At 40.7% G+C, this 20,114-nt stretch overlaps 1 protein-coding gene across 16 annotated transcripts in view; it reads left to right on the forward strand.

Annotated features, from left to right (window-relative positions):
* TRAF3 (TNF receptor associated factor 3) overlaps window positions 1-20,114 on the forward strand; it is a 187,872-nt gene that overhangs the window by 62,229 nt on the left and 105,529 nt on the right. For 2 of the 16 annotated variants that reach the window (XM_077123627.1, XM_077123623.1), the window contains exons 1-2: window positions 10,362-19,060; window positions 19,577-19,734. The exons of 6 other annotated variants lie outside the window; for them this stretch is intronic. In XM_077123627.1, coding sequence (XP_076979742.1) covers window positions 19,695-19,734 — 40 coding nt within the window. In that variant the 5' untranslated portion in view covers window positions 10,362-19,060; window positions 19,577-19,694. Of the gene's footprint in view, window positions 1-10,361; window positions 19,077-19,576; window positions 19,773-20,114 lie in introns of those variants that run through there. 8 more of the 16 variants (XM_077123628.1, XM_077123629.1, XM_077123624.1 and 5 more) reach the window with 7 other exon arrangements.

Genomic DNA, 20,114 nt, shown 5'->3' on the forward strand with positions numbered 1-20,114 from the left:
GTGACTCTTAGGCCTAATTATAAGTAGGCTTGACCTGTCCTTTGTGGGGTTAAGTTTCATATGAACAAATCCCAAGACTGGGGGCTCAGCCTATAGCTGTGACTGTCCACACTGCTTGTGAGAATATCAAGAATTCAACTTCGGGAAGTTGAGTCTTCCCCTGTTCTCACCATTCCCTGAAGGGGACTTTGCAAATACTTTTTCATTGTAGCCTTGATCTGCATTTCCCTTATAGCTAATGAGAATGAGCATCTCTTCATGTGCTTTTTAGCTATCTGTATTTGCTCTTCAGAAAAATGCCTGTTCATATCGTTAGCTTAATTTATAATTGGGTTGTTTGTTCTTTTGTTGTTGAGTTGTATGATTTCTTTATGTATAAAGGATATCTGTATACATAAAGTATCTTTACCCAGTTTTGGTATTAAAATCATGTTAGTTTCATAAAATGAGGTAGGTAGTGTTCCTTTTCCCTCAATTCTTTAGACAAGTTTGAGCAGGATTTGTGTTAGTTCTTTTTGGAGTGTTTGATAAAATTGCTCTGTGAAGCCATCTGGCCCTGGGCTTTTCTTTGTAGGAAGATTTTTGATGACTTATTGAATCTCTTTACTTGTGATTGGTTTATTGAGATCTTCTGTTTCTTTCTAGTCAGTGTAGCTAGTTTGTGTGTTTCCAGGAATTTGTCTATTTCTTCTGTGTTGTCTAGTTTGTTGGCATATAGTTGTTCATAGTATCATATTATGATTTCTTTTATTTCTTCAGGGTCTGGGGTAATGACCCTTCTCTCATTTCTGCTTTTATTTGCATTCTCTCTCTTTTTTTCTTTGTCAGCCTTGCTAGTGGCCCTTCAGTTTTATTGATTTCTCAAAGAACCAACTTCTGGTTTTATTGATTCTTTCTATTCTTTTTTTCTCTTGTTCATTTAACTCTGCTTTAATCTTTGTTAATTCTTTTCTTCTGTTTGCTTTGGGGTTAGTTTGTTGTTCTTTCTCAGGTTCCTCCAGGTGAGCAGTTAATTCTTCAATTTTTGCTCTTTCTTGTTTTTGAATATAGCCATTTAGGGCAATAAATTTCCCTCTCAGCACAGATTTGCCGCATCCCCTAAGTTCTGATATGTTGTAGTCTCATTTTCATGGTCTCCACATAGCTACTGATTTCTGTAACAATTTCTTCTTTGATTCACTCATTTTTTAAGAGTGTGCTATTTACTCTCCATATATTTGTGAATGTTCTCGTTCTTTGGTGGTTATTGATATCCAGCTTCATTCCATTGTAATCAGAGGAGGCGCTTTGAATAATTTTGATACTTTTAAATTTATAAAGACCTGTCTTGTGCCCCCACATATGATATATCCAGGAGAATGTGCCATGAGCACTAGAGAAGAATGTGTATCCTGGTGTTTTGGGGTTTAATGACCTATATATGTCTGTTAGGTCTAATTTATTTGTCAGGTTGTTTAACATCTCTATTTCCTTGTTGATCCTCTGTTTGGTTCTATCTGTAGAGGAGAGTGGTGTTTTGAAATTTCCTGCTATTATTATTGAAACGTCTGTCACTCCTTTCAGTTTTGCCAATGTCTGTCTCATGTACTTTGGAGTTCCTTGATTGGTAGCATAAACATTTATGATTGTTATTTCTTCTTGGTGAATTGTCCCTTTTATTAATATATAGTGTCCTTCTTTGTTTCTTATGATGTCTTTACATTTAAAGCCTATTTTGTCCGATATCAGTATAGCTATTCCTGCCTTTTTTTTGGGTTACAGCTTGCATGGAACATCTTTTTCTATTCTTTCACTTTCAATCTATTTGTATCCTTATGTCTAAGATGAGTCTCTTGTAAGCAGCATATATCTGTATTATACTTCTTCCACTTCGATTTTTTTGAAGAGTTTGAGCAGAGTTGGTACTAATTCTTTCTGGAATGTTTGGTAGAATTCACATGTGAAGCCGTCTGGTCCTGGACTTTTCTTTTTGGGAAGCTTTTGAATGACTGATTCAGTTTCTTTACTTGTGATTGGTTTGTTGAGGTCGTCTATTTCTTCTTGAGTCAAAGTTGGTTGTTCATGCCTTTCTAGGAACTTGTCCATTTCATCTACATTGTTGTATTTATTAGCGTAAAGTTGTTCATAGTATCCTGTTATTACCTCCTTTATTTCTGTGAGGTCAGTGGTTATGTCTCCTCTTCCATTTCTGATCTTATTTATTTGCGTCCTCTCTCTTCTTCTTTTTGTCAGTCTTGCTAAGGGCCCATCAGTTTTACTGATTTTCTCATAGAACCAACTTCTGGTCTTATTGATTTTCTCTATTGTTTTCATGTTCTCAATTTCATTTATTTCTGCTCCAATCTTTGTTATTTCTTTCCTTTTGCTTGCTTTGGGGTTAGTTTGCTGTTCTTTCTCCAGTTCTTCCAAGTGGACAGTTAATTCCTGAATTTTTGCCTTTTCTTTTTTTCTGATATAGGCATTTAGGGCAATAAATTTCCCTCTTAGCACTGCCTTTACTGCATCCCATAGGTTTTGATATGTTGTGTTTTCATTTTCATTCGCCTCGAGATATTTACTAATTTCTCTTGTAATTTCTTGCTTGACCCACTCGTTGTTTAAGAGTGTGTTGTTGAGCCTCCATGTATTTGTGAATTTTCTGGCACTCTGCCTATTATTGATTTCCAACTTCATTCCTTTATGATCCGAGAAAGTGTTGTGTATGATTTCAATCTTTTTAAATTTGTTGAGACTTGCTTTGTGACCCAGCATATGGTCTATCTTTGAGAATGATCCATGAGCACTTGAGAAAAAGGTGTATCCTGCTGTTGTGGGGTGTAATATCCTATAAATGTCTGTTAAGTCTATCTCATTTATTGTAATATTCAAATTCTCTGTTTCTTTATTGATCCTCTGTCTAGATGTTCTGTCCATTGATGAGAGTGGGGAATTGAAGTCTCCAACTATTATGGTAGATGTGTCTATTTCCCTTTTCAGTGATTGCAGTGTATTCCTCACGTATTTTGGGGCATTCTGATTCGGTGCGTAAATATTTATGATTGTTATGTCTTCTTGTTGAATTGTTCCTTTTAGTAGTAGATAGTATCCTTCTTTGTCTCTTTTAACTGTTTTACATTTGAAGTCTAATTTAATTTGTTGGATATTAGTATAGCTACTCCTGCTCTTTTCTGGTTGTTATTTGCATGAAATATCTTTTCCCAACCTTTCACTTTCAACCTATGTTTATCTTTGGGTCTAAGATGTGTTTCCTATAGACAGCATATAGAAGGATCCTGTTTTTTAATCCATTCTGCCAGTCTATGTCTTTTGATTGGGGAATTCAGTCCATTAACATTTAGTGTTATTACTGTTTGGGTAATACTTTCCTCTACCATTTTGCCTTTTGTATTATATATATCATATCTGATTTTCCTTCTTTCTACACTCTTCTCCATACCTCTCTCTTCTGTCGTTTCGTATCTGACTCTAGTGCTCCCTTTAGTATTTCTTGCAGAGCTGGTCTCTTGGTCACAAATTCTCTCAGTGACGTTTTGTCTGAGAATGTTTTAATTTCTCCCTCATTTTTGAAGGACAATTTTGCTGGATATAGGAGTCTTGGTTGGCAGTTTTTCTCTTTTAGTAATTTAAATATATCATCCCACTGTCTTCTAGCTTCCATGGTTTCTGCTGAGAAATCTACATATAGTCTTACTGGGTTTCCCTTGTATGTGATGGATTGTTTTTCTCTTGCTGCTTTCAAGATCCTCTCTTTCTCTTTGACCTCTGACATTCTAACTAGTAAGTGTCTTGGAGAACGCCTATTTGGATCTATTCTCTTTGGGGTGCGCTGCACTTCTTGGATCTGTAATTTTAGGTCTTTCATAAGAGTTGGGAAATTTTCAGTGATAATTTCTTCCATTAGTTTTTCTCCTCCTTTTCCCTTCTCTTCTCCTTCTGGGACACCCACAACACGTATATTTGTGCACTTCATATTATCATTCAGTTCCCTGAGCCCCTGCTCAAATTTTTCCATTCTTTTCCCTATAGTTTCTGTTTCTTTTTGGATTTCAGATGTTCCATCCTCCAGTTCACAAATTCTAGCTTCTGTCTCTTTAAATCTACCATTGTAGGTTTCCATTGTTTTTTTCATCTCTTCTACTGTTTCTTTCATTCCCATAAGTTCTGTGATTTGTTTTTTCAGACTTTCCGTTTCTTCTTTTTGTTGATCCCATGCCTTCTTCATGTCCTCCCTCAATTTATTGATTTGGTTTTTGAAGAGGTTTTCCATTTCTGTTCGTATATTCAGAATTAGTTGTCTCAGCTCCTGTATCTCATTTGAGCTATTGGTTTGTTCCTTTGACTGGGCCATATCTTCAATTTTCCTGGTGTGATTTGTTATTTTTTGCTGGCGTCTGGGCATTTAATCAGATTTCCCTGAGTGTGGGACCCAGCAGGTTGAAAGACTTTCCTGTGAAGTCTCTGGGCTCTGTTTTTCTTATCCTGCCCAGTATGTGGTGCTTGTCTGTCTGCGGGTCCCACCAGCAAAAGATATTGTGGCTCCTTTAACTTTGGAAGACTCTCGCTGCTGGGTGTGTGGTGGAGACAGAGGAAAGGTTGTAGGTTGGTTTTAATGGCTTCAAATTGTGAAGTCCTGGGATCTGAATTCCTTGAGAGAGGGATTCCACCTGAGTTGCGTTTCACCCCTCCCGTGGGGAAGGTTCAGGTGGTAGAAAGCCCTGAAAGCAGCCTGTTTCTGTGTTCGGGGCAGTTGCAACCTGTGTAATCCCAGCGCTGAGCCCAGAGGCAACGAAGCCTCAGTAGAAACAGTTGCAGAAGGCTCTGTTTCGCCCCCTTCCCTCTTTTTCAGTTAGCCCAATTGGCGACTTCCGCCTTGATCAGTTTTGCCTGAGCTGAGGGCCTATTTTTAGTAGTTCAGAAGTTGTTCATTAATGCCACTATTGGTGTTAGGTTGGGCTCAGTCTCTACTACTGTTGGAGACTCTTTCCTTTCCCTCTGGGAAGCCGCGGGTGTGTAAGGGGCTCCGGTCACTGGCCGCCGCGGCTTGGGGAACCGCCGATCCGAGGCTCCCAGCCGGCCCGGGAAGCCGTGTGTGGGAGGGCCGCCGCGGCTTGGGGAACCGCTGATCTGAAGCTCCCAGCCGGCCTGGGAAGGAGGGAGGGAGGGGCTCCGGCCGCCAGCCGCCGCGGCCCGGGGAAGCGCGCGCCTCTCGGGGACCTCACCGCAGCGGAGTCTCTTAGCCGGTCCAGCCGGTCCAGAATGGGGTACACTGTGTGTCTGGTCTGTCGTGGCTCCGGGAGCTGTTCTGTACTGTTTCTAGTTCTTTATTAGTTGTTCTGGAGGAGGAACTAAGACCCGCGCGCCTTACTAAGCCGCCATCTTCTCCGGAAGTCTCTGGATTATACTTCTTAATCCATCCTGCCAATCTATATCTTTTAATTGGTAAGTTTAGTCTGTTAACATTTGAAGTTATTACTGAAAAGGTGTTTCTTGAATTCACCATCTTATCCTTTGGATTTTGTTTTTAAGATCTATATATTGTTTTCCCCCTATCTCTTTTTATCCTTTAAGTTACCCTTACTGGTACGCTTCAATTTTGTCTCCTCCTCCAGACTTCCCTTTCCTGTCTTTTTTTTTTTTTCAACTTGCAGAACTCCCTTTGGTATTTCTTTTAGGCCCAGTTTCTTGTTGACAGATTCTTTCAGGATTTGTTTGTCTGTGAAAATTTTAATCTCTTCTGCAGTTTTGAAGGACAGTTTGGTTGGGTACAGAATTCTTGGCTGGAAGTCTGTCTTTTTCAGGATTTTAAATATCTCATACTACTGCCTTCTTCCCATGTGTGCAGTAGATTGTTTTTCTCTTGCTGCTTTCATGATTTTCTGCTTCTCTTCAGTATTTGACAGACTGATTAGTATGTGTCTTGAGGAAGGTCTGTTTAGATTTATTCTATTTAGAGTTCATTGGGCTTCTTTGATCTATGTATTTATGTCCTTTATAATGGTTGGAAAGTTTTGCCCCATTATATATTTAGCTAATTTCCTAATACTTTATTCTTCTCTTCCCCTTCTGGGACACCAGTGATTCTTATATTTGTGCGCTTTGTTTTGTCCATCATTTTCCTCAGTTCCAGTTCAAAATTTTCCATCTTTTTTGCTATTTGCTGTTTTGAGTGTTCAAAATCAGTTGTACTGTCCTTTAGTTTGCTTGTTCTTTCTTTTGCCTCTTCAAATCTGCTGTTGTGTATCTTAGTATATTTTTTATTTGGTTGACAGTGTCTTTAATCTCTGTGATATCTGATATTTTTCTGTTTATTCTTTCATATTCCTCTTTATGCTCTTCTAGCGTCTTCTTGATTGCCTTTATGTCAGTAGCATCCCATTTATTTTATTTAGTAGAGTTATATAAACATCTTTTATTAGTTGTTCCAAGTCTGATGTTTTAATTTGGTCATTAGGCTGGGCTATATCTGTCTGCATCTTGATATGCTTAGTGATCTTGTGTTGTCTTTGCGACTTGTAAATATCTTGATTGGTTTACTTTGGAAGTTGATTTCCTTTGCTAGTCTAAAGCTTTGTATTTGCAGGATAGATGTGGAGCAGAATGTGGGTCATGGAGCAGGGCACAAAAGTACAGGTATAGACCCAAGTTGGGGGTGCTATGCTGGATTCTTTGAGCATGGGGTATGGATTGTGGGATTGTAGAGGTGCGGTGCAGGGGCTGTGGGTATGTGGTGCAGCTGAGGCAGACCTTGGAGTGCAAGAGCGGGGTGCAGAGTGAGAGATATAGATGTAGAACCTTCCTAGTCTCTGTCTCCCCACCCGTGCACTACTGAGGACTCCGGGCTTCCATTTGGAAAGGAATGGTTGGGTTGTTTGCACTAGCTGGATGGTCTCTGGTTCTCTGAGTCTCAATTCTTGAGCTTTTCTAAACAGGTCCTCCCTGTGTGGTGTAGAAGACCCTCCCAGGTCACTTATACCTGGAATCGCCACCTCAGGTGCCTTAACATCCCTTCTCTATTTGTTCCTTGGAGTAGGGGTTAACTCGACCTGTCCTACTCTGCCATCTTCCTGGAACCCTCTGTTTGCCATCTTCTTGGCACCCTAGGTCCAGCCCTTTTGCAGTAGTTTGTACTGCCAACTCAAAAAGCGTTGGGTGTTTCTTTGTTTGTTTTTGTTTTTGTTTTTCCCATTCGCCCTGCCTCCTCTCTGCCAGGGCAAAAACACCTACTACCTTTAGTGCTTATTCCAGTGTATGAGCTGGGGGCCTATTTTCAGTAGTCAGAATTTATTAATTCCGCAAGTGGCACTTGGCTTAGCTAAGCCCTTGCTGCTAATGAAGTCTGTTTCCTTTCCCCTTGGTGAACCAGTTTGCCGTGCCTGGCAGAGAGGAGCGCCATCCTCCGCAGCTTGGGGGACTTAACAGTTCTTTGTGGGGTCTCAGCCAGTCCAGCTTGTCCAGACTGGTGTATGCTGTGTGCCAGTCACTGATGTAGCCCCAGCCATTGTTCTGTACTGTTCTGGGCTATTTACTAGCTACTCTGAAGGATAAACTAAATTCCACACCTCACTAAACCACCATCTTGCCCCCATTCCTCAGGGAGGTATCCCTTTGCCCATTTTTAAAATTGGGTTGTTTTATTATTGAGTTGTAAGGGTTTTGTATGTATTCTGGATACAATTCCTTTATCAGATATGTGATTTGTACATGTTTTCTGATATCCCAGTCTGTGGGTTGTCTTTTCACTTTCTTGCTAGAGTACTTTGATGCATAGAAGTTTTCTATTTTGATGAAGTCCAGCTATTTTTCCTTTTATTCCTTGTGCTTTTGGTGCCATGTCTAAGAAACCATCACCTAATCCAAGGTCGTGAATATTAACACCTTTGTTTTCTTCTTAGAATTTCACTGATTTAACTCTCTCTTACCTTAACTTTATGATCCATTCTAGGTTAATTTTTGTATTATGATATATATGATGTGAGGTAGGGGTCCAACTATTTGGACCATTTGTGAAAAAACTATTCTTTCCCCATTGGCACTTTTGTAGAAAATCAATAGACTATAAATGTAGGGGTTTATTTCTAGACTCTTAGTTCTGTTCCGTTGAGCTATTTATCTGTCCTAGTGCCATTACCACACTGTAATTCTGTAATAAGGTTTGAAAATCTTACTATACACGGAAAGTATGAAGCTTCTAAATTTCTTCTTGTTTTTCAAGATTATTTTCTTTTCTGGGTTCCTTCCATTTCCATGTGAATTTGAGGAAGAGTTTGCCAATTTCTGCAAAGTGTAGCTTGCTTTTTTTCACTTCTGATACCACGAACATTTTCCATTTTCTTAATCTGTAACTGAGCTATCCAGTATAGTAGCCATGAGCCACCTGTGACTAGTGAGCTCCTGAAATGTGACCCATCTGGACTGAGAGGTGGTCAATGCAGACTACACCCAGAATTCCAAGACTTGATTGAAAGAAAGAATGCAAAGTATTTCAAAAAAATTTTTGAATGGATTATTATATTGAAATAAAATTTTGTATTGGGTTGAATAATATACATTAAATAATTTTACCTTTCCTTTGCTTTTTTAATGTGGCTATGAGACTTAAAATTATACAAGTATTTAAGAATTATATATGTGATTCTCATTTCTGTTGGTGAGAGATTTTTAAAAAATTTTTATTGATAAAACAACGTACAAGCACATACATTCTTAACATACAAACATTCCATAAATGGTGTACAATCGGTGGCTCACAATATCATCACATAGTAGTATATTCATTACCGTGATCGTTTTTTAGAACATTTGCATCACTCCAGAAAAAGAAATAAAAAGAAAAAAGAAATCACTCATACATACCATGCCCCTACCCCTCTCTCTCATTAACTACTAGTATTTCTATCAACCTAATATGTATTTTTTAAATTTTAACATTTGTTCCCTTTATTTATTTTTAATCCATATGTTTTACTCATCTGTCTATACTGTAGATAAAAGAAGCATCAGACACAAGGTTTTCACAGTCACGTTACGAAAGCTTTATCATTATACAGTCATCTTCAAGAAACATGGCTACTGGGGTACAGCTCTACAGTTTCAGGCACTTCCTTCTAGCCTAATACACCTTACACTAAAAAGGGGATATCGATATACTGTGTAAAAATAACCTCCAGGATAAACTCTCAACTCTGTTTGAAATCTCTCAGCCGCTGACATTTTATTTTGTCTCATTTTTCTCTTCCCCTTTTTGGTTGAAAAGGTTTTCTCAATCCCTTGATGCTAAGTCCCATCTCATGGTCAGAGATATTTTTTAATAGCATGGCATTCTGTTCTAGATTATATGATGTATGACTGTGTCTGAGTTTCTTGCTCCAATTCTCTATTGTTAGACACTTTTTTCTGTATTTTACACAATGCTCTGATGAGTAACCTTGTAGTTAGGTCTTTTGACATCTATGACTGCTGCCAGGATGGCATTTATAAGAAGGACTTGTAAATTGGGTTTGCTATACTTCTAATTGAGGGCTTACAAATCTGTGTGTTATAAAGTTGTGGAGTGAGTTGAACACAAATAATGTTTCAAAATAAGAGTGTAAACCAATTCACTCAAGAAAGGTTCTCTTCCAAGGGCTGTGAACACAGTCATAAATGAATCAAAATTCTTTCCTTGGAATTTATATTCTGATTTGGAAGAAAGTTTGCAATCCAAGAAATTTATCAGTTAATGCCAGAGAGAGGTGTTAGGAAGAAAAAGGACCAGGCTCTAGGGAGGGGTTTTGTGGGGGTGCTGCTCTAATGGGGTCACCTGGAAAGGCCTGTCTGCTTGAATGTGGAATCCTAGGAAGATCTAGGAGAAGAAGGGTTTAAACAGAGGGAATTGGAATGGGAACCTGCATGGTCTGTTTTGTGAGCAGCAGGGAGGCGAGTTTAGCTGGGTCTTAGGGAGAATGGGGTTGGATTGGGCATATTTTGAAGATGGACTAGATCATCCCTGCTCTTGGATTCTAGGTGGGCCATGTGAGGAAGAGGGGCCTCTATGACCCACACAATTGGGTGATCCTGTTTCTGGATCCAGGGACCACTAGAGGTGGGTCTGAAGGGAGGAGGCGTGGGGCATGAAGAGCTCAGTTTTGGACCTATTAAATTTGAGATGCTTCTTGGATAGTCAAGTGAAGGTGTTGAGTTAATAATTGGATGTACCCACCTGGAAATCCTAGGGGAGGGGGCCTGGAGATTTCTGTTGGGTGTTATGAAGAGCGTTTGGGAGTGGGGAGATGAGAAGACACCACTGCAGCAGGGTGCAGTTGGGGAGGGGTGAGTGAGGAAGAGAGCCAGGTTGGAGTAGTGGCAGGGAGAAGCACAGTGCAGGAAGTGTTTGTGGGCTGGTATGAAATGTGGCAGCTGCTGCTTGGGGGTCAAGCCGGTTGAGGAATGAGAGTTGACCATTGGATTTGGCAGTGTAGGGGACTTTAGGGACCTGGGCAGGACTGGTGTGGGCATGCTGAGGGGTGGTAGAGAAGGGGAGAACACATTGATAGCTCTATGAAAGAGTTTGCTCTGAATTGGGCAGGATGATTGGGAGGCTGGAGCAGCACCGGTAACTTGTGGCTTCCATGTACACTGGTGACTTTGGTCCAGAAGAGAGGGGCAGAGGGCAGGGACTGGGGTCCAGAGCATGCGTAGAGGGGGCCCTGCAAGCAAGACATGAGAGAAGACAGAGTAGACCAGCCCTTTCCTCCGGTAATGGGAGAATAGGAAGATTTCTTTTTTGATTACTTCTCTTCCCAAGAACTGTGAGTGATAAGGGGGACGGATGTTGTAGGCTATGTTATAAATGTAAAATTTACATGTAAAATTTGCATGCATTTTTAATATTAAATGTAAGAACTTCCATAAATTGAGTTGCTTCACAGTCCCTAAGGGGTCTCTCTCCTGTATCACTGCGGGTACCTCGGTGGAAAAGTTTGAGAAACCACTTCATTGCAGTTTGTTGTTATGTTGTAAATCTCACCCAAGTGAGCATTTAACCTTAAAAGAGTTTAAGCTGCACTTACCCATTTTGTTATCCTTAATAAAGCTTTTTACAGCTGCTCCAAATCTGCCTCCATTTGTGCTTTTTAATAGTTGTTTGGCAAGCCTCTTCTTCATTCTGCTCTAGGGAAGGTCAGGCAGGAAGCTACAGCACGTAGAGGTGGAAATGGAAATGCATACAGTCCCTCCTGTCCAACCTTTGAGCAGTTTGGTGGCGAGGATGTGGAGGAAGGCTGTACTCAGAGCAGACCCCTGAAGAAATACCTTGCATGGAAGATATTTCCTGTCTTTCTCCCAGGTACTCAAGACACTTAGGTACTTTGCATACCCTTTTAGTTCTCACAAGTAGTTTGGATGAGCTGAGTGCAGTGCTACTAGCCAGCCCTTTTCCTTTTGTAATAGTCAATAGTGATGAAAACTGGTGCTTCTTTTCTGATTATCACATTGCTTACTTTTTTATTCTTTGTATAAAATTTTAGTATGATTTACACCCTCCACCCCTGCTCCCCCCATTAAGTTCGTCAGCCTTCTGATTAGAAAGTTCTGTGAACAGTTGATTCCCTTCACAAAGTTTCTTCATAGAGTGTTAGCAGTTTAGAAGCTGGAGGTGTCGTCCCTCTTCTTGTTGACAGGTGTGATGGCTGAGGCCTGGTGGGGGCCTGATTTGTAATTGATCTTTTATATTCTTGAAGTGGGCAAGTCTGCCTAGCTTCCCATCACATAGTCAAATCCCAGTTCTGAGACCTGTGTCATTTGGGCCTCCTCCCTTCCTTCTCCCAGGGCTCCTTCACTCTTGCCTTCTGTGTTGAAGCCTGGAGCCTTGAATTCCTAAGTTCCTAGAACAGACCTGACCTGTCTTAGTGCACCTGTCCTAGCACACCTGCTTCAGCCTGCAACTTTGCCCTTTCTTCCTGTTCCTGGGTGTGGCTGCCTTCTTCAGGTCACTTGGTCAGAAAGGTCTGCCCTGACCACCACTTTGCAGTAGGCTCCATTTTGAGTTTCTGCATCAGCACCTTCTTTTCCTTTTTGCACTTCCCACTATGTGTGGTATGATAGGAGTATTCATTTATTACCTCATGGTCTTCCCCTCTGCTGTGTCCAGTATCTGGTGCGGTGTCTGGCACGTAGAGGCTTTGAACAGTGTGTAGAATGTTTAAAGTACAGACTTTAAACAGTCAGTGCGACGGTGGCTCAATGGCAGAATTCTCACCTGCGATGCCGGAGACCTGGGTTCGATTCCCAGTGCCTGACCATGTTAAAAAAAAAAAAAAGTGTGTAGAATGAACAGATGTACAGGTCTAGATTTGTAACCACAATTGTCTTTGTCCCCTGGCCAGGAAAAGGGGATGTCTTCCTGTTGTCCCCTTACATTGTTAAGGTATCACTGTCTTGGCAAATGGTTAACTCTTTCAGTTTAAAGCTACAGAGCCACAGTCCTTTATCTTAAACTGTTGGGGCCAGATGTGTTTTGGAATTTAGAATTTTCAGGATTTAAAAATGGAAACATCTGAGACAGCATCTTGTTATCAAATACATTAGCATTTCTTCAGTGAATGTATCTGAGTGCTCATGCTAAGTGGGGCAAATCAGGACTGTGTCTCACCTCACAGCAGGTGAAGGCCACCAAATGAGTTATGAGGGCATTTTTTCAGTCTTTTGGAGTTCAGAACTGCAGGTGAGGGATTGTGGGCTGGTCTTAACTGAGCATCTGTTTGTCAGGTGTGTCTGCTGTCACGGGAAATGCAAAGGAAGAGAACAGAGCCCCTGCCCTCCAGGGTGCAGCTCAGTGGTCCTTACAACATGGGTGGTGAGCTGTGGGCTGGCACTCCTGCCCCGCTCCTCTGCATCTTCTCTTCTTTCTGAGAGGTGTGCTAGATGGGCTGCCTTTTCAGGTGTGCCCTGCAGGGCGTTACATTGCACCACGGGGGCCACGTACCCTCTTGCTCTCAGAACAAAGAATGTGCCTGTTTTGGCCATCCTGGGTCTCTTCCCTTGGTCCAGCTGCACATTCCTGGAGGAGATGGTAGAGGTGACTTCGTCCTGTGTGGTTTACTCAGCCCGGCTTGGAATAGACCAGTGAGTGAGCATGGCACCTCATTCTCTCCTCTGGATAGTGAGTCAAGACGGGACATTACAGGAGCCTTTGGGGTCTTTAGTGCTTGCATTGACTTATCTTTGCTCTCTTGGTAAACACAAATGGGTTTAATATACATTTTCTGACTTTTTAAATGCAATATAGTTACTTTATTTTTAATGTAGATAAAAATCTTTAATTTTAAAAAATTTACCTGTTTTCTAAAATGATTGCATTTTGAAAATGTTTTATTAATTGCCAGACTGTAGGAAAGCCTGCCCCTTTTTAAAAAAAATTAAGCACTGAAGAGCTAATATTCAAATATGCCTAAGTATGCCTATTTCAAACATTTGTTAAGGATGTAGGGTGAAATGGTACCTTTCTGAAGCTCATGTCACTCTGTATTATTTCTGATTTTTTCTTTGGTGTTTGATAAACTATGTAGAATCACATGTGAAAATAAGTTCTAAAGATTGTCCTTTCAAGCTAGAATTATTTTTGTCCAAGGTGCTTGACTTAAGATTTAATGAACCATGACACTAAGCTAGAAACATGTTCTCTTTCTTTTAGATTTTATAAGTTGATACAGCATGTTCAGAAAGACTGATGAGAATGGTCTTTTGTGATGTATTTTAAGACAGTTAGGAAAAGAGTTTGTACTGTGAAAACTTCCTCCAAAACACATTCTGGGATTTATAAGTGAGTAATGGTGGCAGGACAAGGTGATATCACCCATAGCTTCTTCATAGGTATTTTCAAATTGTTGAATTTACAGGGTTTGAAGGAGACTCTGTCACTTTTGTTTTATAGTTACCCTTTTTGGGGGATCACCTTATAAAATAAAAAAATATTGGGTGATATCTTTGCTGTAGATATCTCATGTTTTTGGAATAGTAAGTACTTGATTTCTTAGTGTGTGTACAAATGTAGTTTAAGGTGTTTGCATCTGAATTGCATATATAAACTTGTCAGTTTCTGAACGTGACTTTTAGAATATTATAGAAGACTAACGGTTTCTAAAGGTCGTAGCAGAAGAATGTTATATGTTTTAACTGCTTCAGTATTTTCCATCCCCTGGGTTAAAAAAAAAAAAAAAAAGCCTGAATGTAACAACTGGGAAAATGTTAAATGGATACAATGCTATAAGACTTTCCACAGTAGGTTTTTATTCACCGTGAAGCACAGTGAGAAGCCTCTGTCAACACTTTAGATGGTATCATAATTTTGGAAAAACCATTTTACCATAGAGGTATTTCAAAAACTGAAGCCATCTGTGTTAGGTTTTGACATTGATTAGCTATCTAGGTAGTGAGTGACGCAGTGTCAAAACCAATTTTAAATTACCTATGTTGTCAGCATGCAGATTTTCTCTGTTCAGTACTTAAAAGTATGCATCTACCAATCTGAGTAATTTGAAATACAGTAGCATAAGAACAGTTAGATCCACCAAACCGAAAACGTGTGCATATCTAAAGTAGTTTCTTTTCTTGATTTTGGTTAACAGGAGTATCTTTACATCTGTAATTTCTGGTAACTTAATGAGAACATGTTGAACTTTTGGGTCACAATACATTTTCCCATTATGTAAAATATTCTACATTGATTGACTCATTGTGAATTGTGAATAGACATGATTCTCTTCCCTCGGAAAAGAGAACACACGTTATTGTAATGAAGATTTTAGCCAATTACAGAATTGACTCAGGTTACCACGTCAGCCTTAGGGTATCTTCTTTTGCATTTTTGAGAATTTGAAGATGGACCATAAGCAGTGGGAACCAGCTGTTTTTGGGGGCACGTTTGCTAGCCTAAGGGATGCAGTCTTTCTATAGATCAATTAGTTGCTTCTTTTATTATAGGAGGCTTATTTTTATTCTTACTAGTTTTACATTCAGTTAATGAATATATTTCCTTTGACCTCAAAGCTTGTAAATATTTTGGGGTCTTAAATACCCAGGTGCTCTTACTTATTTCATAGTAGAAAGAGAACTAAACAAATGAATACTAATGTGGTTTTTTTTTGGGGGGGGGTGATGTTTCTTGCTGATATTTCTCCTTCCTGTTTAAAAGTACTACATTTACATATATATATGCATTTATATTTTACATTAAAGTTAGGTTTTTTTTTTTTTCCTGAACACTGTACTCTGAGGTTTGGGGGTGGGAAGTTAACTGAAGCAGTTATGAGTTGTTTTGAGGAGTGAGAAGTGTATGTATATATATATATAATATATTTTAATATTTTTATTGAGAAATCTTCACATGCATACAGTCCATACATGGTGTGCACAATCAGTGGCTCACAATATCATTACCTAGTGAGTATTCATCACCGTGATCATCTTCAGAACATTTGCATCACTCCAGAAAAAGAAATAAAAAGAAAAAACTCATACATCCCATACCCTTTAACCCCTCCCTCTCATTGACCATTAGTATTTCAGTCTACCCAATTTTCTATCCTTCATCCCCTTATTATTTATTTATTTATTTTCTTTATTGTTTTTACTCATCTGTCCGTACCTTAGATAAAAGGAGCATCAAATACAAGGTTTCACAATCACACAGTCACACTGTAAAAGCTATATCATTATACAGTCATCTTCAATAATCAAGGTTCCTGGGACACAACTCAACAGTTTCAGATACTTCCCTCCAGCCACTCCAATACACCATAAACTAAAAAGGGATATCTATATAATGCATAAGAATAACCTCCAGGATAACCTCTCGACTCTGTTTGAAATTTCTCAGCCATTGAAACTTTATTTTGTCTCATTTCTTCCCTCTTTTGATCAAGAAGGCTTTCACAATCCCATGATGCCGAGTCCCAGCTCATCCTGGGAGTTCTGTCCTATATTGCTAGGGAGATTTACACCCCTGGGAGTCATGCCCTGTGTCAGGAGGAGGGCAGTAAGTTCACCTGCCAAATTGGCTTAGAGATAGAGGCTACATCTGAGCAACCAAGAGGTTCTCTAAGGGTGACTCAGTCATAATTGTAAGTAAGCATAGCTTCTCCTTTGCAGGAGTAAGTGAGAAGCATATTTTTAAAGTTTTGGAGGGGACTCAGAAGTTAATACAGTTTTGGTCATAGTGAAGACTCTTATATCTTCCTTTTTTTTAAAAAGTGGGTAGATGAGCAGCATCTCAAGTGATGTCAACTGATGGATGTTTGGCATTTGGCCTCCTTGTGTCAGTTTTTTTTTTTTTTAAATAAAAGCTTTATTGAGCTATTCACATGTCATACAACTCACCCATTTAAAGTATACGGTTCGGTGGTTTTTAGTATATTCACAGAGTTTTGCAAGCATCACCTGTTCTGGACATTGTGTATAAATGAAATCATACAATTTGTGGTCTTTTGTATCTAGTTTCTTTCACTTAGCATAGTGTTTTAAAGATTCATCTATGTTGTAACATAAATTAGTACTTGATTCCTGTTTATGGCTGAATCATATTCTGTTGAATGGATAGGCCACATTTTTGTTAATTCATGAGTTGATAGATATTTGCACCACCACCACCCCCCCTTTGGCTGTTGTGATCAAAGCTGCTGTTGAACATTTGCATACAGGTATATGCCTGGATGCATGTTTCCCTTTCTCTTGAATAAACACCTAAGAGCCCATGTCAGCTTTTACTGCTTCTTTTACCTATTGTTTAAGTTCACATTTGTGTTTGTAAATAGGGCTCTTTATTGGTGACCCTGGGCTTTCTTTTTTTTTCTGATTTTTTTTTTTTTAAACATGGGTAGGCACCGGGAATCGAACCCGGGCCCTCTGGCATGGCAGGTGAGCATTCTTGCCTGCTGAGCCACCGTGGCCTGCCCAGACCCTGGGCCTTCTGTTGCTTAGAGAAGCAGCCAGGGTTGCAGCATCCTTTTCAAAGACCAAATCATATCTGATGGTCATCAAATGATTTTATCAAATAAATATCTTCTTAGATATTTGGCAGAGTATTAGATGATTTAAGTCTGTAGCCAAGTCAAATTTTGTGTGGATTTTATGTTTTTTACTTGTGCTGTTCTCTCCGTTTTCTCTTGGGTTCTCAGAGAAGACCCTTTGCTCTTGAGCCCCAGCGGCACTGGAAGTGGTTGAATGATTGGCCTGTGTGTTTTCCCTTCAGGTAGTGTCTTACTCACTCCTTTGTTTTTATTATGTTAGTTTTGGTAACTGTATTGCCTATTTTTGAAGCAGTGAAATACCTTAAGATATTAGTGATTTCTGGAGCAATTTATTAAGTGTTCAGTTGAGACCTAAAGGAATGTTTCTATAATCTGCATCAAGTTCATGTGTATATATATTAAGGACATTAGCTAATCTGTCCGAGTTAGATTATAGTTTCAATATGGCTATTTCGTTTCTATTACGCTCATTCCAGTCACTGGTGAGAGCATTTTAGTTCTCTCTACAAAAATGTAGGTTGAGTTAAGCTTTGAAAAATTATTGTGTGTTTGTGGATATAGCTGTTATTTTATAACCATCATGCCTTAAGTTTTGTGAGACAGCTCTTACTTTCAAGAGCATTGCACATACATTATCAGTTGAAAATCAGATCCCCTCCTTTAGGCTTATGGGGTAGGTATTCGTTTCCTATAGACAAGGAATCTGAGATTCAGAAAAAGTGACTGATGGGTTCAGAACCCCGTGCATAGGGCAGGATCTATGAGAGAAGGTGGAAGATGTGGGCTGTGGATTCCCAGTTGGAACCCAGCCTGGCCCTGCAGTATAGTTCTCTCAAGTTGAGCCAAGCAGCATTGACTGAGCACCTACTGGTCCTGCCTGAGCTTCTGTATCCTCTTTCTCTGTGAAGTAAAGGTGGTAGGAAGCCCCCTCTATGGCCTCGAGGGGGTCCTATTGGCACCTTTCTTTAGGCTTTCATACAATATTTGCTTGCTGCCCTCACTTTTCAGATGCTTAGAATGGAAGGTGCTGCTCTCCCTCACCCTCCTCTGACCACCGCTGTCCCTAGAGGAGGTGCTGCCCTCAGCATTCCCCTCTCTCTGAAATGCACATTGCCTAGAAGATAGGTTTCTTGGGCCTCTGGGGCCTTCCACCACTCTCTAGACCTTGTCTGTTCTTGCTCCTTCTAGCTCCTCTGCACCCTCCGGAGAAAGTCCACTAGGCCTGAGCACGGGGTTCTGGCCTGATAGCACTGAGTAAGGGAAAGAAGCATATTACAGTATTGCAGTTGTCATGCTGGCAGCTGTGACTGTGCAGAGAACAAGGCTTGATCCCTGATTTGAAAGGCAGGGTTCTGCTGGCACTTCCTTTGTGGTGAGTGCCCAGAGTAGCACCTGTATATGCCAGGGGTTCTTTGATGAAAGTTCTTTAGAGGCCTTTAAACTGCTCTAGTAAGTCTCTCTAAAGCTCAGTGATGGCAAAAAGGCATTTCCTCCCACTGCCTCTTTCTCTCCCCTGCTCACCCATTGCCTGCTATAAGATTATTCTGGCTTTCAGGAATTTACATGAGGTAGATTGGCTTGGTCTAAAGTATATCTCACCTTAAAAGGCAGAGAAAGAGAGAGAGCAGGTAAGAAGACCACATTTTTTCCTAAAACGTTTTCCCATGAGTCTGATCTATCCAGCTTCCATGAGGTAAAGCCCCCAGGAAGAACATCCATCTCTTCCACTTTGTTTTAATAAAATTTTCTTGGGCACCTGGGCATGGCAGGGTGGTATGGTTTGGTTTATGTAGGCTGGGTGCCTGGGCGTGAGCCATGGCTCTATCCTCTTGGACTTGCCTCAGTCTCATCTGTACCTCATAGAGGTACCTCATCATACTACCTCATAGAGGAGCAAATGAGCTCTGTCAGGGGCAGCAGTAGCTGGCATCTGCTGAGCCCTCCATAAAAGCCAGCCACCAAGGTGATGTACCAGCACAGGAGTCTTATTAGCTGGCCTTGCTACCTGGAGTGGAGTCAAGGAAGGCCTTCTTGAACAGAAGGCATAGGACCCTGAGGTGTGAAGGGAGTCAGGTAGACAGAAGGAAGGCAAAGGAAGAGCTTTCTCGTCAGAGAAGACAGGGATATTCCTTGCTAGAGTGAGGGTGGGACCAGTAGGTTCCTGAATTTGTTTATTCATTCACCCAGTCCTTTATGGAGCATTTGTTAGAAGGCAGGCTGGGCACCACATGTGGGGTAGGACCAAGCCTTCTGAACAGGCTGGTTTGATCCCATCAGGAGGTGTTCACTGGAGTGGCCGTTCAGTGTTTGTGGTGTATCGGACAGCCATGCTGCCAGGCCCAGATCAGGACTCTATGTAGTAACCCTGCGCTCAGGCCAGTGTTGTGCCTCCAGTACTGCTTCTGTCAGCCTGGTAGGACAGTGCTTGCTCTGGGCTGTCAGGAGCATGTCACCCATGCGGTCCTGCTGAGGCATGCCCTTGCATGCCAAGAAGGGTGCATAGCCAGTGTGTGCACATAAGCTGGTCTCTTGCCTTTTCTTCCTAAGCCATATTAAATGCTCCTTTCTTGTAGAACCTTGTCCTGGCTCTCCAGACCAGCTCTAGTTCCACCCTCCCTTGGATACTGCTGCTCTCCATTGTATAGGACCCCACTCCCTGAATCCTGTGACTGTGCGGCCCGCCTTACCAGAATGGCTTCAAGCACAGCATATGATCTGCACTCACTGGAAGGTGAATGGGGTGGATGCATGGAAATTACACATCACTTAGTAAGCTCACTACTGTTTTAGCTTGTTTCCCAAATTTGGTCATATGGTTAATAGTTTAAAGTATTTAATTTGATATTTTAATATTCCAAAAGGTTTTCACTGTGCTCTGCTTTGAAGGTAGCTGGGCGTTCAGGTGATGGCTACCCACAGAGGGTCTAGATGTGGCTGTCATTGCTGTGCCTTCTGGTATGATAGTCATAGCTCATCCCCATGAGCTCTTTAGTGGAGGCATTGCAGATGGTGTTCAGTAGCCGATGTGCAGGATTTTTACAGGGAGCACTTGAGTATCAAAGATAGGGCTGTTATATGCACAGTTTGCTAATTTCAGCATTCTTACCCAGC

Source organism: Tamandua tetradactyla, chromosome 12, assembly GCF_023851605.1.
Source record: "Tamandua tetradactyla isolate mTamTet1 chromosome 12, mTamTet1.pri, whole genome shotgun sequence".
In the NCBI taxonomy this organism is placed as follows: Eukaryota; Metazoa; Chordata; class Mammalia; order Pilosa; family Myrmecophagidae; genus Tamandua; species Tamandua tetradactyla.